At 28.2% G+C, this 20208-nt stretch overlaps 2 protein-coding genes across 2 annotated transcripts; both read left to right on the top strand.

Annotated features, from left to right (window-relative positions):
* The first annotated feature begins 1442 nt into the window (after positions 1–1442).
* Positions 1443–4860, top strand: LOC137822519 (uncharacterized). Its single transcript, XM_068627414.1, has 4 exons — positions 1443–1582; positions 2926–3076; positions 4027–4091; positions 4549–4860. The coding sequence occupies exons 2-4, from the start codon at positions 2932–2934 to the stop codon at positions 4615–4617; spliced, it is 279 nt and encodes a 92-aa protein (XP_068483515.1). The 5' UTR covers positions 1443–1582; positions 2926–2931; the 3' UTR covers positions 4618–4860.
* Positions 4861–7328: 2468 nt separating this feature from the next.
* LOC137822694 (uncharacterized) lies at positions 7329–8186 on the top strand. The gene has a single exon (XM_068627639.1). The coding sequence runs from the start codon at positions 7456–7458 to the stop codon at positions 7996–7998; it is 543 nt and encodes a 180-aa protein (XP_068483740.1). The 5' UTR covers positions 7329–7455; the 3' UTR covers positions 7999–8186.
* The last annotated feature ends 12022 nt before the right edge of the window (positions 8187–20208 follow it).

The following is a 20208-nucleotide window of genomic DNA, read 5'->3' as shown; positions in this document are numbered from 1 at the left end:
TTATAATTATTCAAAAATTAAATATGTTTTTTATTTTTTATTATAACACGAAATTGATTTTTTTATTCATCTAAATTTTATATCTTGTCGGTAAACTACTAAAGTGAATTTTAATCAGTGTTTTTTTTTTTAACAAATAATTTTTAAGTGTGAATTGTATTATATCATAATATTATATATTTTTATCAATTATGAATTAACATAAAATATTTTAACATTCTAGTACATATACTAACTCATACATATATTCAAAATATGTTTGTCTGTACAAAATTTGATAATAACTCATTTAATAATTTTCTTACTATAACTATCATGAAATCTAAAGTTTAGATTTTTAACTAATTATTTAAAGTGGTATAATATTTTTTAATATAAAAATTATTTTTAATTTTTTTAAATTTAGTTTTTAGATTATATTTAGGTTACTTTTACGCAGTGTTTGTTTTTTACGACAAAAACTTATCAAGCAAAGAAAGTCCTAAATGAGTAAAATTATTTCTTCAAGATTTCCCTTCTAAGTGCTAGGAAAGTTGCATTTTTAATAATTTATTATTAAATAAAATGTAACAAGTATTATCTTTTATTTTAAAAATAATAAATATTTAAAATATATAATAATTAAATTTATAATAGAATAAAAATATAAAAATAATAAATAAAATAAAACAAAAAAATTTGAATATACTTTTATTTTGAAATATTACTTTTTTTATTTATTAAGGTTTTATAATATTTTTTTAATTTAAATTTTATTTTAACTCTAATTTATTTATTTTAAATTATTAAATATATTATATATTTAATATATATTATATTTTTATATTATTAATTAATATTTATATTTATATTATAATAAAATATTAATAATAAGATAATTAAAATAATAAAAATATAATTTTTTATCACATCATTCACCGATTTTCATAAACTTTCTCTTTACTTTCTATTTTATTTACTTTAATCCAAACAGACTTATTTTATCTTACTTTACTCTCAAATCTACTCCCTCAAATTATCTCCTTAATCCAAATAAAGCATTAAAGAATATTAAGTACCAATAAATTTTTAGTTTGTGAAAGATATGAAACTAAAACAAGTTTATTTTCATATTTGATTTACTTTATAAAAAATATCATTTTCAAGAAATTATATTTTTTTATACTTTTTTTTCTATGATTCATGTAAAAAATTTATGGAAGAAGTGGAAATGGAACCTTTTCAAATTTTAAAAAATATTACTTTAATTAAAATACCACATTAACTCATTATATATGACAAATAATTCCCTAAATCAACAAAATGTTTCAATTATTAAATTATAATTCTAAACATAGAAAAGTTTTTCTCAAACCCAAACTCACTAGCTAAGGACTACTCTTGAAAGTATTTTTTATTCTGTTAAATGATTATCTTTATAAGAAATATGTTTTCTATGGTTATATTTTTTATTATTGTTAGATTTATATTTTTGTATTTTTGTCCTTCTACCCTAAACCCTCACCGTGCTGCCATTCTCTTCTTTCTCTGCTTCCTCTGTTATTCCTCATATAGCGTGTAGCCGTATCTCTGCGACTTCCAGGTACACTTCTCCACGCTCATGTCCCATTGAATTTGCACGTTTTTTATTTGGTTCTCTCTGCATTTTTTGTTCAGTATTGTTCGGTGGGAAGCATTTGGGGTTATTTAATTTGTATACAAAATCGAACTTTGGGGTCGGGTACGAGGAGATAATTTGTTGGGTCTCACCGTGAAAGCTAAAGTCTATTTGTTAGGGCATGACGCAATGACTTTGATCTGCCTTACACTCACTCAAAAATGTATTTTTGAAGCTTGTGAAGCTGTTACTACATCATAATTCCTTAGAACTCTCATGCACGTGTGGTCCCTCTGGGGAGGGTCTTCCATTATTTGATGTTCTTTGCTGACAAATAAATTGACACTAGAAAAAAGATGTCTTAATTAGATCTTGGAATTTCAGTATAATAGTGAAAATGGAGAAGAAAGCAAGGGACCAAAGGATAACCTGTTGATTGTAAAATATATCTGTTGAATCTGGACTCAACTGACTGACTTTACCTTTTCTGTATTGTAGTAACAACCCATTTGAGGCTTACTGATTGGGAGCTAATGTTGATATGTTAAAATATATATTTTTCTTTATCTCAGGCATTTCTACTTTTACAAAAGAGATAGAACTCTTGATAGGATTGTATCATTATAGAAATTGAAGATTTCCTGTTGTTTTCTTTTTGGACTTGTCATATATAGTATTGCATTCGAGTTTGAGATGATACGCATAAGCTTGGTTTATGTTTCACTACTTATTTTTCTTAATGATATTTCCAATTGCTCCATATTTTCAGTTTGTATGAATTTAGAATTAGAACAATTGGTTAGCTTGTAATTGTCAAATCATATTCAGAACTATGTTGCGTGGTACATTTTCTATGCTTCTTTGAAAATATGTTCTATGATGGTTGACCATCTAACTAGCTCTATTCAATCAAGAGAATATACCATGCGGAAAAGAAAAGCTGGGAAAAATAGGTTCAAAATGAATATTACGATATTCTGAAAACAATATTCTGATCAAATAGGTTACCAGTGCATGCACAACTTTACCCAAAAAAATAATAAAATAGATCCAAATGATAGTTATATGATCAAATGTGGGTTTGGTCCACAAACAGGGGTTAGTAAAGATGAGTTCCTTTTCCTTATTTTTCATTTCCACAACCCCACCCTCTCTTAAATCCCTTTCCTTGAATTCTCTTATTAGCCATCAGCTGTCTTTCTATTTTGCCTTCATCAATTGCTAGTGTGCAATGTTGCGTTTTGCAGATTTTTTCTGTATTTGATAATTTATTAATATTATTGGTGTTTTATATATGCCGTTCGTGATTACGGGTTTGTCACTTGTAGTAAAAGATGCCTCTAGGGCTCATTTTAGGAATAGGAAGGGCATTTCGAAGGAAGCGAACATCTTCACTTGACATTCTATCATCAAAACGTGCTCCTCGTGGTTATTACAAGGGCAAGAATTGCAAGCCTACTGGTTTCCACACCCGCAAAGGTTTGTTTCTTCAATTTACGTTGAGGTTTAATCAGTTTGTTTGCTTAAGGAATACTTAAGGCTTTGCTTGACTATAATACACTTTTCTTGTTGTACTGGTTTACTTTGATTCACCAAGTCAGATGACATTGTTTGATCCATGTAATCAACCTCACCTAATGGATCAAGGTTCTGTTCTTGCTACTAGTCTGACTTTTGATTACTTTGTTTTTTTGCCATGCTGACTGCTCGATCACATGTCATGTTTTTGTTTTTGAGATACAGATGGGTTGTATTTATTCATTTGGTAGTGGTAGTTACTGGCTACTATTAATATTACTATTTTTGTTGGAAGTAGACAGTGAACATGTTGAAAGCCCCTGGGAAAGGGCTTGATCTGCATTGAAGAGATTTTCTGGTTACACTTGCTGAATTGTTTCACCTGCAACTACAGTTCTAAAGCTTTTGGTACTGAGATTTTGTCGAGTTCTGGAACTTTTGAACTGGACCTTCTTAATTGTTGTAAATACGTATTTAAGGTCTAAGTCTCATGTTTTCTCGTAAAACTTGTTCCCTTTCCAGTTCCAGTAAAAATTCTTGGGACTTCGTAAGTCATAGTCAAGTCGAGTCTCACTATACTCTGCCTTTTTATTAACCAGGACTTTTTGGTATGGAAGTTACTCTTTTGTTTTTACTTTAACATTAAAAGAGTGCTCACAGTCCTTTTGGTTTGGTGGGCTGAAATTACTTGCATTTCTATGACCAACTCTAAAAAGTTGTGGTGTCCTTATTGGATTGTTTCTCTTGTCCTGGATGTCTGTAGTTAGTAAACGTGGCTTCATAAAAATCTCTTAATTCGTTACTGTAATATTTATAATTTTTGGGTATTGTAATAGAATCTACATACATATTATATTAATGCATGATTTTTTTTACTGTCAAATAAAATGTAAGTCTCCATCGTGTTGCAGGTGGGTATGTATTGATACAAGAAAAATTGCCAAATTATGTAGTTCCTGATTTGACTGATTTCAAGGTTTGCATCTTCCACTCATTTAATCTCTTCGCTATCTTTGTCTTTTGTTCACCTGTTTTTCTTCAACATACTATGCTGATATTTACCTGGATAAATTCTTTATTCAACTCATTGAGTTTTATTAGCATAGTTTGGGTCAGTTACGGTTATTTTTATTTGAACTTTTCTTTTTCTCCCTTACACAATGGCCAAAACCATGGTGCTTTTATCTTATTAGTACTTGCCTTTAATTCCATGGACATTGTTCTTACCCTCATCATCCCTGCACTACTCGAGCATTAGAGATGGGTCAAAAGAAAATGACTTGATTTTCATAGAAATGACCGTAAGCTATTATGAAGAATATTATTTCTCTTCGTGAATGACTATAGGTCAACAATTTCTGCAATGCTAACACTGCTATGAATTTAGATTTTTCATGCATAGTTGATTCATATAGTCCCATGTTTTTTTTCAGCTCAAACCATATGTATCTCAGTGTCCTATTGAAGTCAATACTTCTGAAGCTTCCCAAACGGCTAAATAACCAAATTGAGTAGTATAAGATACTTTGTAACTGCAGATATTTTTTTCATGAAGAGGACATGCCCTTCGTTTTGTTGTTTGTTCTCGCTTCTTTTGAACTGCAACATCTTGAGTTATTGCCCGGCAAAAATATTTGATATCTTGATTGGATATTAACATATCAATATCATTCATATATGTAATGCGATGAATGATTTGGACTATCAAAATTATCAATAAATTTCATGTCTATTATTTTTGTTTATGTTTGGATGTATGGAGTTAATGGGGTCGAATTTTTAAAACTGGAAAGACCTTAAACCTTTGTCTGGGGATTCTTTTCATTAATGAAAAGAGATTATCAAAGGGGATTCAAGCCACTCTATTATTATTTGCATACATGTTTTAAGTGATAATGTATGCTATGCATTTATCATGCTTTATAGATTGCCATTGACTGTGTAATCTTGAAAAGCAACTTCCCTTGAAATTTTCCAAACAATGAAGTAACAGCTTTGACACTTTTTTGTGTGGTTCCAAATCATTGATTAAAAACTACCTTATCACACTGTTTCCAAAACTCTAGCGAATTAGTGTCATGCAATGGAAAAGGAAATGGGAAATTCTGAACAGGTTAAATAAGCTGCTTGAAATCTGTAAATTTGATTTTTGAGTAATTGTCGTTTTTTTCTAAATCATCTCGAAAAATGATCTTTTAGTAAGTCTTTCTGCACCAACCTAAATAACTGAACATTTTGTTACTTCTGTTGAAAGGAATTCGATCCATTGTCATTTCTACTAGTTTTGGCAAAGGGTTCATGTTTATAATGTGCTGTTTTTTGTTGCAAACATACACTTGATATTATGAAAGTAAGATGAGAAGTGAGGCTGAAGGGAGATCCATCCTCAATGACTTTAATATTTAATCTATTTATATAATCCTTTGCTTCGTGTTTGATGGAGTCATTCGTAATTGCAACAGCGTAATATGACATTCCATTCAATTAGCTGGAATATATTAAAACTACACAATATTAAGACGAAGAGTATAAATTTAAGAGATGTGATTCGCCAAATTTGTGATTTTCAATCAATTTTAGATAATAAGAGAGCATGTATGGTAAATAATGTATTACTAACATTGTGTTATGCCAATTTTGATGCACACAACACAAATAAAACATTAAATAATGTTGCATTAATTGAAAATTTGTAAATATAAGTTACGGTAAAATATTTTTTAACTTAACAAATTTAAAAAATGTTTTATTTTATTTAACGCCGTCAAAATATTATTATTAACAATGAAATCATGTATTATATTTAGATTTGTTTGTAAAGAAAACAGACGAAAGGAAAGGCCTCTGCCATAGGAACACACTTACCATGAAACTGCATCTTCCAAAGAAGAATAAAATGAATGACAGAATGGCTGAATCAGTGAATCCGATTGATTCATTGACGAAAGGAAAGGGAAGGAAAGTACAGCTGTCACAAACAACTCAGAAGTTAAGAATGAAAGACACGCAAACAACTCAGAAGTTAAGAATGAAAGACACGCAGTGCATTGTCTGTACTGAAGCCTAAGTCAAGGCATGGCAACGTACTACTGCTTCTGTACTCACAAATATTCCAACCAAACCACACACACCTCACATGCTACTCTGCTCCTACCAACTCAGATAATAAATTCTCAAATATTTAAAATTCATCCATTCTCTAAGCTTATATAAAGACTTATAAAAACTGTGTATACCAATTAGTCTGAGTTTGTACTAATTTAGGCACTGGTCTTCGTTACGTGTTTTGAATGTAAGGTATGAACAGAGAATATATATCAGATATTCGTTACCTACATCACACAAACTAATATGTCTAATATTCCAAATAACCTGTAGTCGAAGGGAACTAGATACACTAGGTCGTGTTACAGATTTCAGATACATTAAAAAAAAAAAAAATATATATATATATAATATATAAGTGAGTGTTAAATCTTATTTTATTAATAATTTTATAAGATTGATTTAAATTAAAAGTTAATTTTTTAATATATTATTTAAAATCTATACTAGCGGAAATTTATTATTAGATTATTTCTTATTGAATCATAATCGGATATTTTTAATATACAACTTTGATGTGAGAAGAAATATTGAGATTCCACAAAATATAAAAAAATTTCATAATATATTATAAATTTTTTTTATAAGATTGAATTATTGATTAAAATTTATTCTGGTATTTACATCTGACTAAACATGTTCCTTCATCTTCGAAGATACAATATGCAACTACAATAAATAAGAAAAAAATTGTGTCTATATTTTTGTGATAAAAGATTTCTGTAGGCATTATCGAAGAAATTAATAAATATATTTTTGAATGAAGATATGTTATGTTAAAAATAATAATAACACTAAAATGCATTTAATGAAAACTAGGGGAGTGGAGAAAATAAGAGAGTAATTTGCATGGTTGGAAAATAGCAATAGAAAAAGGGGGAGTTGAGTTGAATGGTTTACCGTGGTCAACAGCAACAAGGTTGGTTTGATTTTCCAAGCCGCCCCAAAAAAGAGGTTTGGCCTTTTCCACAGAATCAGGACTGATCAAAACCACCGTCTTAACCCACATGCATCAATCAGGGTCGTCCATTTTAACCTAGCCAAATTCCAATTAATATTCTTCAACTTGCATGAAAATATCGTCAAAAGGAGCATTTTGAGGAAACACCCATGAACTATCACGGAAAGTGAAACACACCCTCACCCTCCCAACTTTCTCCTTTCTCCTTCCTCCTTCCTCCATCTCATTCTCTATATATCCACCACTTCTCCTCACTTCTTAAAAGACTTCAAAAATGGCCACCCTTCCAAGACCACCCCCAAAAGACAAGGACATGATTGGGAGGTTCATGCCCCATGCTCGTTGCAAGAAGCACCCCAAACACCGCCAATCACCTGGCGTATGTTCTCTTTGTTTGAGAGACAAGCTTTTTCAACTTTCCTTACCCTCACCTTCTTCTTCTTCTTCGCGTAAAACAAACCCTATTTCTTCATCTCCTTCATCTTCCGTTTCTTCTTCTCTCTCCTCCTATTCCTCTTCTCCCTCTTCCTGTGCCTCTCCCACAGCCCTTCCTTTTCCTTTCTCCAATCAACCAAAGACCGCCTCCCTCTTTCTCTTCACCGCCAAGCACGCTGGATTCCTCAAAAGCAAGTCAATGAGCGTTCTTTCCACCAGGAGAATAAGAAGAACAAGAGACGAAGGTGATGATCCTAGTAAGAAGAATGGCAAGAAAAGTGGCTTCTGGTTCAAGTTGCTTCATCCCAAAAACAAGAGAATGGAGGAGATCAAAGGCACTAAGCTGGTTCATACTACTTCTCTTATAGAAACACTGGCATAGCCATTCATGATCATGTATTCATAGTGATTCTTTCTTTTTTAATCCCACCCTACAATTTGAGTGGATTATTTGTTGAATATTAATTAGTCATCTTTTCAGACTCCTTGTATTGCATGATAGGGTTGTGTAATGAACACTTTTTGGATATGGATTAACAAACAGAGAGGGGATAATTAAAGGCTGGTAAATGTATGAATATGCGTAAAGAGAAGTACGTAATAGTACGTACATTAAATTGTAGAGGAATAAGTATGGTAGAAGAGATTAATATTCGTTTTAGATCTGATTCTATGAAAGTGGGGCTATAGATGGGAGAAGCATAGTTAATTATTTATTGAGTTGAGTTTGCTCTGCTAAGAGAGACATGAATTGCTGGCATGACTTGGCAATATGGATCCATGGCTTTGGGGCTGTCATCTCATCATTTTAGGAGGATAAATAATGCCCCCACACCACTTCACAAATTTTAATTATAACAAAAAGATATCAGTAAATGTCCAAACTATTACTTAATTAAGGGATTCAAAACATTTTAAAATATTATCATCCACACCTATATTAAGGAAGGGAAATGAAATATCTTTATCTAATATAAAACTTCTAACCTTTCATAACTATTTTTTAAAATAAAATAATAATTTATTTAGGTATAAAATGAATATAAATCACTGTGTTAAAATATCATATATATAGTGTTTTTATGCATAAAATTAAGATAATACTAACTAATTTTATTTTTATTTTCAAATCCTTGATTAATAAGTAAAGAGAAACACTCCTTTTTTATAGTAAAAAAAAAAATTTGGGACAATTTAAGAGCTTCCTTTAAATAAATTTTTGGTAATCAATTATTTGAAATTTTGAATTATCTTCGAATTATTATCATTCATTGATTTTTCTAAGAACTTTTATTTTAGTTGAGACTCTAAGGTTGTATCTCTCTATGCCGGTATTGACAAAGTGGGCTACATAGTACATGAAACTCGTTATACAGTTACTAACGTGTCGGTTGGTCAGTCGCATTTTTTCTCCTCACTCTAAGTCTCCTTTGATCTGCTAATACTCAGTCGGGGTTGACCTGCAAAATGTACTCTGACGATAAGTAGGTACTCAGTATACATAGTGTATAGTAAGAACGGATTAAAAACGTATCTTATACCTATGTAGAGGGTTTATTTATAGTGATTAATCATGAGTTATTTGTTATAATGAATCGTGAATCGTATCTATCTCATTTTTAGGGAGGTTTCTTGATTTCTCGGGACGTTACCTGTATTTGGTGGAACATGTCCCAGATTCTCGAGAAGTTCTTACAACTGTCTTAACTATTATTTATTGTAGCTATATTAAATGTGTCTTCAACCAGTTGATCGGTCACCGAGATCGAGTAACATAACTCATACCAGCTCAATTTTTTTTAAATAGAGAGACTTAAAAAAATTTCCATCTATGATAAGGTTTTTCATGAAATACGAATCCAATTCTCACTGAATATTCTTAATTGGTTATTAAGATTTATTTAATGATTGATGTATGAATTGTTAGTACACCTATGACTCTGTAGTGCAATAGTTACGTATAGGTTAGAAGTATATGTCAATAACATTATAAATATATATTTTCTTTTAAAGTAAAATCAACTTCAAACTCTTTAATTCAGATTATATTTTAAATGTGATGTTTTATCGTAGTTATATGAAGTTGAGGTGAGAACACCTAATTTTTTTAGGACATGCTTATTAGAAGTAACTATTAATTCATTAACAGAAATTATATTTTTTAACTTATATTTCTTATTTACTTAGTCTCAATACTTCTAAGTGATTTAAGGTGTGTTTGGATTAGAGGGTGTGGGGGAGTGGAAAGTTGAGGGTGAGTGAGAGTGGAAGTGTGAAGAAAGTATGAAAAAAGTTGAAGTTGTTTGGATTGGGATATGTTAGAGTGGATATATGAAGAAAGTTTATTGAAAATTGTGAGTGATGTGATAGTTGTAAGAATATTATAAATTATTTTGAATAGTAAAGTTTGTGAGATTACAATTTTACCCTTGTATATAAAAAAAGAATAAATAATGATTAATCTTATTTCATATTTTAGTTAATTATAATTTAAAATTAAAGTATAATTATATTATTTAACATTTTATTAATTAAGAATTATTTTTGATTTAAGTTAATTTATTTACATAATTTTAATATTATAAATGATTTTATAAATTATGTTATGTTATATATATACAAATATATAAAATTAATTTTAATAATAATTTTCATTATTATGAATAGCAAAATGAATATATTTTAAAAAGAAAATAGAAATTTAGAATATAACATGAATATTAAGTAGGTGTCAAAATATATAATATAAAGTCATTACATGAAGAACATAATAATGTTAATTAGAAAAAGAAAAGACATTCCCAGTAATAACATTTGAATCCTTCTTGTGGAGACCTTCAAACGGTTTTCTAGAAGACATATCTTATTCCGTTGTATGATAATAATTTCATCTTTTTCATCGGCAACGTCTTCAATGCACCATTTGAAAAAATTACAGCCTAGAACCATGCCACTTCTAATCTGTTTTGAAGAAAACAATAAAATTGAACAATGAAGTTTAAAATAACATTCTTAAGTTTGTTTGAAACCTAATTGAATAAATTTTACCTTGTAGTTGGGACAACCGCAAAAAAAATTTCAAGCATTTTTTGTGTGTTGTCGCTATTCTCAAAACAGCAAATTGTCCACAATCACAAATAGGATCAACGAAGGCACTTGTGCTCCCAGTAGCATGGATAAAAGTACCACGTTTTTGCACACTACAACCAGTACAATTAGATGACGACGTGTTGTGATACGCAGACATTAATGACACTTAACCAATGATGTCGAAGTAATAAGATGGTAAAAAAGTTGCATTAAAAACAATATGATTATGTAAATAAGTAGCATGAAAAGTAGCATAAAACCTTAACAATAACAATGTCAACGTCAAAAATAACAAACACAATTCATCAATGTTCAACATGAAACTTAGAAATAAAAATAACAATGACAATAACATAATAATAACACACTCAATGACCTTGATGACGTCGAATGTCAGCCAAAGTAACCTCCATTCTGTCCATTCGGGTATTCATGTTTTGTATGCCGGAAAAAATTCCCTTTGAGTGGGGTTTTCCTCCTCAGGTTGACCACCTTCCACATCTTGTACTGGCAATTCATCCTCTTCATCATCTTCTTCGTTTGCATGTTGGGGTCTACCAAGTTGCCATATGCCATTGACCTGGAATATATTTAATTTTGTCATACTTTTTTTGCTAAAGTAATGATTCCAGCCTAGCATTATTGCTTGTTCATTGGACAAGTCAAAGCCATACACCTGCAAGATTCTCGTTATCAAATTTGCATATGGGAGAGGCATCTTGTTATCCCGACATTTGATGATGGGTTGCATTATGTAATGAGGCCAATTAATGCGTACATTATTCTTGATTAACCACATCATGAAAATATCTTCATTCAGCAGTTGTGCATAGTTGCTTCCTCGAGGGCACAAGATATGCACCCATGTGTACAGTCGGTCATTCATTTTCAGACTACCGACATTTTTCAGATTTTGACCTTCAACATCTTCACGAATCATGGACGATAATGCTAGACCTCGATCAAAATTCAGTTCCTCAGGTATCGTCCGAGGGGTTAACTTAAGACCGTCATAGATGAGCAATGGTCATCCAATCTATTTCTTTAATGTGTATCATTTTTCCGCAAATCTCAATGGCAAGGTGACCAGCAGGTGTGAATTTTGCATTTGTATAAAATACTCTTACCAAATCCTCATAATACGGAAGATTAATTCCAAGGAAAAAGGTTGTAAACCTTGCCAATTCAGAAGATTTTGGAATTCAACCCAGCAAAAAATGGAGTATGCATCACTTTTGGTGGTAATACTGCTCTTGCGTGAAAGTTCTTTTCAAAAACCACCATTTGATGTCTGGTACTGAAGTATTCTGGAATCCTCGTTGGTGGAGGAGGAACGTCAACATCTTCTGCTGGAGATTTACCCTTACGGGTTCTGTTACGTTTGTGGGATGATGATGTCATCTATAATGCAATTACTACAATAAATAACTAAACAAAAGTTAACATAATATCATAAAGCAATAAATGCAAGTTCAAAAACCAAAATATTACATTCTGTTTAAATTAAATTTGGTAAATCTTCTTTGTGAACAATTCATTTTTAAATAAATAATAACTTTGTAAATTTATTATTAAAATATCAATTAAAAATACAACTTCTAAAATATCAATTACTTTTTAAAAAACCTACGAGTTACAAATTCTTATTTCAAATTGTAAAAATATTCATTGTACCTTAATCATTAATTTTATTCTTTAATCACTACAACATTCTGTAAAAATATTATTTCTTATAAACAATTTAATTTTGAAACACTAAGAAGTATCTAAAATTATTATTAAAAATTCATATTTCTTATGTAATGTTTTTCTGACTTTTTAAATTACTATAACATTTTTTTTATAACATTTAATTCTAACACCAATAATTAATGTGAAATACAAATTAAAACAAATTAAGTCAAAATCATATTTTTACTCAACACTTTGACTGTTTTTTTTTTAATTACTACAACATTTTTATTTATTTATTTAATTATAATATTAATAAATTATGTTAAATCTACAAAAATGAAAATCCTATAAAAATATTTTTAAAATTTTGAATTTTATTCTGTCTAAATTAAATTTTGTAAATCTTTTTTATAAACAATTCATTTTTAAATAAATAATAAATTTGTACATTTATTATTAAAATATGAATTAAAAATACAACTTCTAAAAATATCAATTACTTTTTAAAAAACCTACTAATTACAAATTCCTATTTCAAATTGTAAAAATATTCATTTTAAAAACATTAATTTTATTCTTATAAACAATTAAATCTTATAAAAAAATAACTAAAACAATTTTTTTAATACTTTTAATGATAATATTAATAATTTTTGTCCAATCATTTTAAATAAATAAATATATTCTCTTATAAACAATATTTAACTAAATTTTTGTTTCCATTCATTCATTTCATACAAATAAATATTTTTTTTAAATCTTACAAAAATTATAACTATCTACAAAAATTAAAACAATAAATCAAATAATAACATTAATTTACTAACTCCTTAACATAATTAACTAAACTAAAGTACAAACAAATTATATTACAACCAACATTAATTTACTAACTCCTTAACATAATTAACTAAACTAAATTCTAAAGAAATTATATTACAAAACCATAATCATCCAAACATAAATATAAAACAGAAATAAAAAAAAAAACTTTACATAAAAAAAATTAAAAACCTGAAGATAAGCAAGAACACCACAATTTAGGATGACTGATAGGATGAAGAACAATGCCTGAAAATCACATAAAAAAAATTAAGAAACACAGAATTCCAAAAAAATTTAGAACATAATCGATTATGCTCTCAGTTATACACATAGGATAATCGATTATCCATGGATAATCGATTATGTTGGTAGGCAAAAATCCAGCATAATCGATTATGGCACTCAATAATCGATTATGGCCATTTTTCAACACTCCAGATAATCGATTACTAACTTTGAAAAATCGATTATCTGCACCATAATCGATTATCTGACTGGTTCTAATTGAGACATAATCGTTATGCACCATTCCAAAAAAAGCTCTCACCTCAAACGAACCTAGACGAACCCAGATGAATCACACAGATCAACCCCAGGACGTGAGATGAACAAGGTATCCTAACACAAACTATGATGGCTTATAGGAATCTCTCCAACCACACTACAATGCACTCTCTGATGGCTCGGTTTCTTTGGTTTTCTGTGAATGGAGGAACCACCTCCATGCTCTTAATATAGCCAGCTTCACGCCCACCTACCTCACCCACTGCATTCACTCTCCTTTCACAGTTTCACACAGATTCACACAGAGTAAAACGATTCCCGAGCCAAATCAGGAATCTCATGGCTTCATGTGGCATGCATGCAGGGCCACTGTTCCTCTTGATTCCAGCAAAAGTAAGGGCAACTTTGTAACTTCCTTCGGATGACTTGGCACTCCCACTCTACAGTGCAACTTTCTCTTCATCTTTGCACAGAAGGAGAATTCACTCAACTTTCTCCTTCCTTCCACACTCACCCGCAACCATGCATGGATCCAAACGGGGTGTTGTTGTGACTTCCGTCGTCGACAACAGTGGCACCTCTGGATCCAAACGAAGCCTTAATCCACACAAAGCCGTTTGCTTCTAGGGGTGGTACTGTTTGTGACGACGGAAGTCACAGTACCACCCCGTTTGCTTCCAGTTATGTGTGCGGGTGAGGGAGAGACTGCAGGGAAAGTGTAGGGGATCTTGCATCTTCTCCAAAATGAAGAGAAAGGGGGGATTGCATAGCAAGTGCTACATCAGATGTATAAAATTGCTTTTCTACCATTCTTTTCTCTTTTCTCCTGCATGCCACATAAATCACAGGGCCTCCATTTTATTTAAGTTTTTTAATTATTTATTTATTTATTTTAATGTTATAGTAATTTAAAAAGGCAGAAAAAGTTTAGAGAAAAAATTTAAATTTCTAATAATAAATGTAGATAGTTATTAGTTTTTAAAAATTAAATTGTTTTAAAAAAATAGCTTTTTATTTCTATATAATATTTTTACAGAATGGAAATAAAAATTTATAATGTTTAGTTAATTTTTTTTTAGATTTGACATAAATTATTAATGTTATCATTAAAAACATTAAAAAAATGTTGTAGTCATTTTTTTATAACATTTAATTATTTATAAGAAAAAAAATTATTTATTTAAATTGAATATTTTTACAACTGGAAATAGAAATTTGTAATGTGTAGGTTTTTTATAAATTAATATTATAAATTACAAAATCAAAATAAATGTTTTAGTAAGTTAAGAGCAGAAAAAGTTTAGATAAGAAATTTCAGTTTATAGTAATAAATGTAGATAATTATTATGTTTTAAAATGAATATGTTTACATAATGAAATTAAAAATAATATGTTTACATAATGGAATTAAAAATTTGTAGGGTTTTTTTATATCAGACATAAATTGTTAATGTTATAATTAAAAACTTTATAAAAAATGTTGTATTAATTAAAAAAACCAGTCAAACTTTTGAGAAGAAATCTGATTTTTTAATAATACATGTAGAAAGTAATTATTTTTTAAAAAATTAATTGTTTATAAAAAATAGAAACTTTTATTTAAAAAATTTATTTTGACATAATGGAATTCAAAATTTATAATGTTTAGGATTTTAATTTTTGTAGATTTAACATAATTTATTAATGTTAAAATTAAAAAAATTATAAAAAATATTGTAATAATTTGCATAATTTCAAATTAACATGTATTTATCTCTCTCTACATCAAATGCAATGACTTTATATATTTTTACAACTAATTAATGTTCATAATATCTTTTCTTAAATTATATTAATGTTATTATTAATAGTAATCAAAATCATAATTAATAACAATTATATATTTATATAACATAAAATTTATTAAATAATCATTAATAATATTAAAATTATCTACAAACAAAATTTAACATTAATATTTCATTTTCCTATTTATTTATATACAAGGGTAAATTTGTAATCTTACAATTTACACTATTCAAAATATATTAAAATACTTTCACAACTATCACATCATTCACAATTTCCAATAAACTTTCTTTACACATCCACTCTAACATATCCCAATCCAAACATCCTCAATTTTTTCCACACTTTCTTCACACTTCCACTCCCCCACACCCTCAACTTTTCACTCACCCACAACCTTTATTTAATTTCGATTACATTACTTTATATATAATAATAAAATATGATTATTAATTTTGTACATAATTTTGATAATTAAAATAATTATACGTTTCAATTATAACTTAAAAAATAATATAAAATTGAAATGAATTGAAAAATAGAATATAGAAATGAAATATGATTTCTTCATTTTTAATTTTATTAATTGAAAAAATTTGTATTAGTTAAATTTTTGTTTGTAGATAATTTTAATATTATTAATTATTATTTAATAAATTTTATGTTAAAAATATATAAATATATAATTGTTATTAATTATGATTTTGATTACTATTAATAATAACATTAATATAATTTAAGAAAAGATGTCATAAACATTAATTAGTTGCAAAAATATATAAAGTCATTACATTTGATGTAGAGTGATAAATACATATTAATTTGAAATTATACAAATTACTACAATATTTTTTTTTTAATTTTAACATTAATAAATTATGTTAAATTTACAAAAATTAAAACCCTAAACATTATAAATTTTGAATTCCATTCTGTCAAAATAAATTTTTTAAATAAAAATTTCTATTTTTTATAAACAATTCAATTTTTAAAAAATAATTACTTTCTACATTTATTACTAAAAAATCAGATTTCTTCTCAAAAGTTTGACTGTTTTTTTAATTAATACAACATTTTTTATAAAGTTTTTAATTATAACATTGATATAAAAAAACCCTACAAATTTTTAACTCCATTCTGTAAACATATTCATTTTTAATTCCATTCTGTAAACATATTCATTTTAAAACATAATAATTATCTACATTTATTACTATAAATTAAAATTTCTTATATGCTTTCTTAACTTACTAAAACATTTATTTTGATTTTGTAATTTATAATATTAATTTATAAAAACCCTACACATTACAAAAATCTATTTGCAGTTGTAAAAATATTCAGTTTAAATAAATAAATTTTTTTCTTATAAACAATTAAATATTATAAAAAAAATGACTACAACATTTTTTTAATGTTTTTAATGATAACATTAATAATTTATGTGAAATCTAAAAAAAATTAACTAAACATTATAAATTTTTATTTCCATTCTGTAAAAATATTATTTAGAAATAAAAAACTATTTTTTTAAACCAATTTAATTTTTAAAAACTAATAATTATCTACATTTATTATTAGAAATTCAAATTTTTTCTCTAAACTTTTTCTTCCTTTTTAAATTACTATAACATTAAAATAAATATAAAAAAAATTAAAAAACCTGAACAAAAGCACAATAGGATGGAGGCCACCGATTTGTGGTGGCATGGAGGAGAAAAGAGAAAAGCAAGGATAGAAGGGTAACTTTTTACGTCTGACGTGACACTTGATGTGCACTCTCTCCTTTCTCTTCATTTTGGAGAAGATCCAATATCCCCTCCACTTTACCTGCACTCCCTCCCTCACTCGCATACAACACTGGAAGCAAACGGGGTGGTACTTGGACTTCCGTCGTCGCAAACAGTACCACCCCCAGAAGCAAACGGTACCTTAGAGATATTTTGGTCTTTACACACCCTCCATGTGTTGCATCTCATAAATATAAAAATTCTCACTTTGTTTTTTGATTTGTAATTTAGAAGATAATTTTTTTTATTGCACAATCCAAAAAAGCTTATGGATTACACAATCCAGATGACTTCTATCATCTTAATTATTTTGTGTCAACAATACTCGTCATTGGGAAGAAAATTATCACTAAAATTGAACTCTTCATAAACAACGTTGTTGTCTCCCTTGTTGTTGTGACTTCCAATAAAGGGGTCGCAAGCACCAAACAAGACGTCAGGCACCTCTAGCCCATTTTTTGATGGAGGAAATGATGTAACACCCTAATTATTATATAAATAATAATTATTTAATTAAAATTTTGGAGTAATTTTTTTTGGTAATAATATTTTCTTAAAGAGAAGATTAATCATAACATAACCTTTATATTAATATTTGACATATTTATGATTATTCATAATATATTACAAAATCATATAAGTTTTATACAATAATAAGAGTTTTACATCAAATAGAAAATTATATATATATATATATATATATAAATAAGGATATTAAAACTAAATTCTTCATGAGTTAACATTCTAGAGAAAATCTCCCAAAAATTTCCTAAACAATTAATACAAACCACCCCGACAAGCAGATGACTAAGGACACAACAAACACTTCAGAATTAGATTAGTCATCTCAGCATACAAAACCAGGCCCCACCAAAAGAAGGACCTCAGTAGAAGAAGAACTGGGCATAAACCAAAGCATCAAATATTCTTTTTCTGGTCTTTTTACAAGACAAGTTTATGTAAATAATTTTGGCTCTTTTTGGGGTCCAAATAGAAAAATAAGCTAGAGTGTGCTTAATAATATGGCTTTGTGTGAGACTCATTTTTCATGTGCACCTAGGTTTATGTTTCTTTGACCTACCTTCTAAAAGGTTTCTCACAAATAATGTCCCTACCCCTCTCACTCTTGCTCCCCAAGTCACTCACTCTTATATAAAAGGTGTCTTGCCTCTTATATTTTTACACTTGAATTTTAATATAGAAGAGAAACTCTGCTTAAGTGATTAATGAGTTTTTTCTCCTAAATTGTTCTTGGGTCTTATCTTGAGTGTAGTGCACCTCAAGTGATGACTATTCACCAGTCTTCTTGGAGTCTTCCACCACTCCAAGTAGTGTGACCACCATCCTTATTCCATAAGTTTTTTTCATTTCTTCATCATTTTATTTTTCATTCCTTACGCCCCATCTTCATTTCATATTTCTTGTTTTCTCTTTTTTCCATTCGGTATTTATTACTCTTATTATCTTTTTGCTTCTTATGTTCCGCCCTCCATCATCATCAACACCATATAATTGTGTTTTCTCTTTGCTCTCTAGAAGAGAACCTTCATACTTACTTAACCACTTGGTTAAGTTTGTGTCCAGTGGCAAATCTTCTCTAGGTTTCTCATCATATTTTTCTTAAATAAAAAAACTCATAAACAGAGTGCAAACCATAAAATGTGCAATCCTAAAATCAGCTCACATCAACAACTCTCTTATTGAGTAGGTTTTGCTTCTACATACAACAGGTACATATGAAAGAAACCATGAAAAATAATTAGGTCTTTGTAAGCCTTAAATATTGATCTTAATAAACTTGACATACAATACATGCAATAAGGGCCATGAGTTGGCCTATAATTGTAAGACTCAATCTCACTTTATCAAATATATGGATCCATATTCCACTTTAATGATCCACTATGAACATCAAAAGTTACTTGGAAAGTGATTAGGTAGTCAAGTATTTCTCATTAAAAACATTGGTACAATTATAATTATTTTCTTAAGAATATTGATTATTTATCAACCCACAAAAAGATATATATCATTAGCTAACATTTGTGAAGTTGAATAGGTATCAGATTGACCTATGGATATCATAACCCAGGGCGTTATTCTAAGTTATTTAGATATTCACTTACTCGGTGAAAACTTTCTTAGAATGTAGTGTATCAAAGTGTGACTTCCCAAACACAAAGATTCATACATTAGTATGGTCTCCATTCAATATAATGAATTTTGTAACTCTTTTTCAACTAACATACCATTTGAAACTTTTAAGAATCACATAACATATGAATATTAAGATACATCATATTTATCTTAACCAATAATACATACACATCATTCAAACATATACGCAAAAAGTAAAAAAATAATAATAAAGCATATATATAACATTTTTTTATCCCAGCTCAAAACAATAATTACTTTTACTTTATTATTACTTTACATTTTCTTAAATTATAAAAATATTATATTTTAAATAATATACAATAAAATAAGAATCAAAACAAAAACTTTAAATAATTAGATATGACTCAGTATATTATAGAAAAGTAAAATAACAAAAATATAAACTAATAAATAGGGTTAGCGAGAATAAATTAAAATAAATAAATTGAATGAATGTGTAACTAAAGATAAATTAAATGACATAATATAAATAAATAAATAGCATTAGAGCGTAACTCGAAATAAATTAAATTAAATTACATAATAAATATGATGAATGTCTAATCAAAGATCAATTAAATTACATAAATATAAATAAATAAATAGGATTGAAAATTAAATTAAATATAGATAAAAATAAAAAAAAATGTATAATTTAAAAATAAAAAAATAAAATTAATAAAAGGCACATAAACTTATGAATATTAATATAAAAAGAGTTTAACCCGACACTCCCTTACTTTTGGATTGACACTTTTAGA

Source organism: Phaseolus vulgaris, chromosome 9 (assembly GCF_000499845.2).
Source record: "Phaseolus vulgaris cultivar G19833 chromosome 9, P. vulgaris v2.0, whole genome shotgun sequence".
In the NCBI taxonomy this organism is placed as follows: domain Eukaryota; kingdom Viridiplantae; phylum Streptophyta; class Magnoliopsida; order Fabales; family Fabaceae; genus Phaseolus; species Phaseolus vulgaris.
The sequence above is the reverse complement of the archived record's forward strand: the minus strand, read 5'-3'. Positions and strand labels throughout refer to the sequence as shown.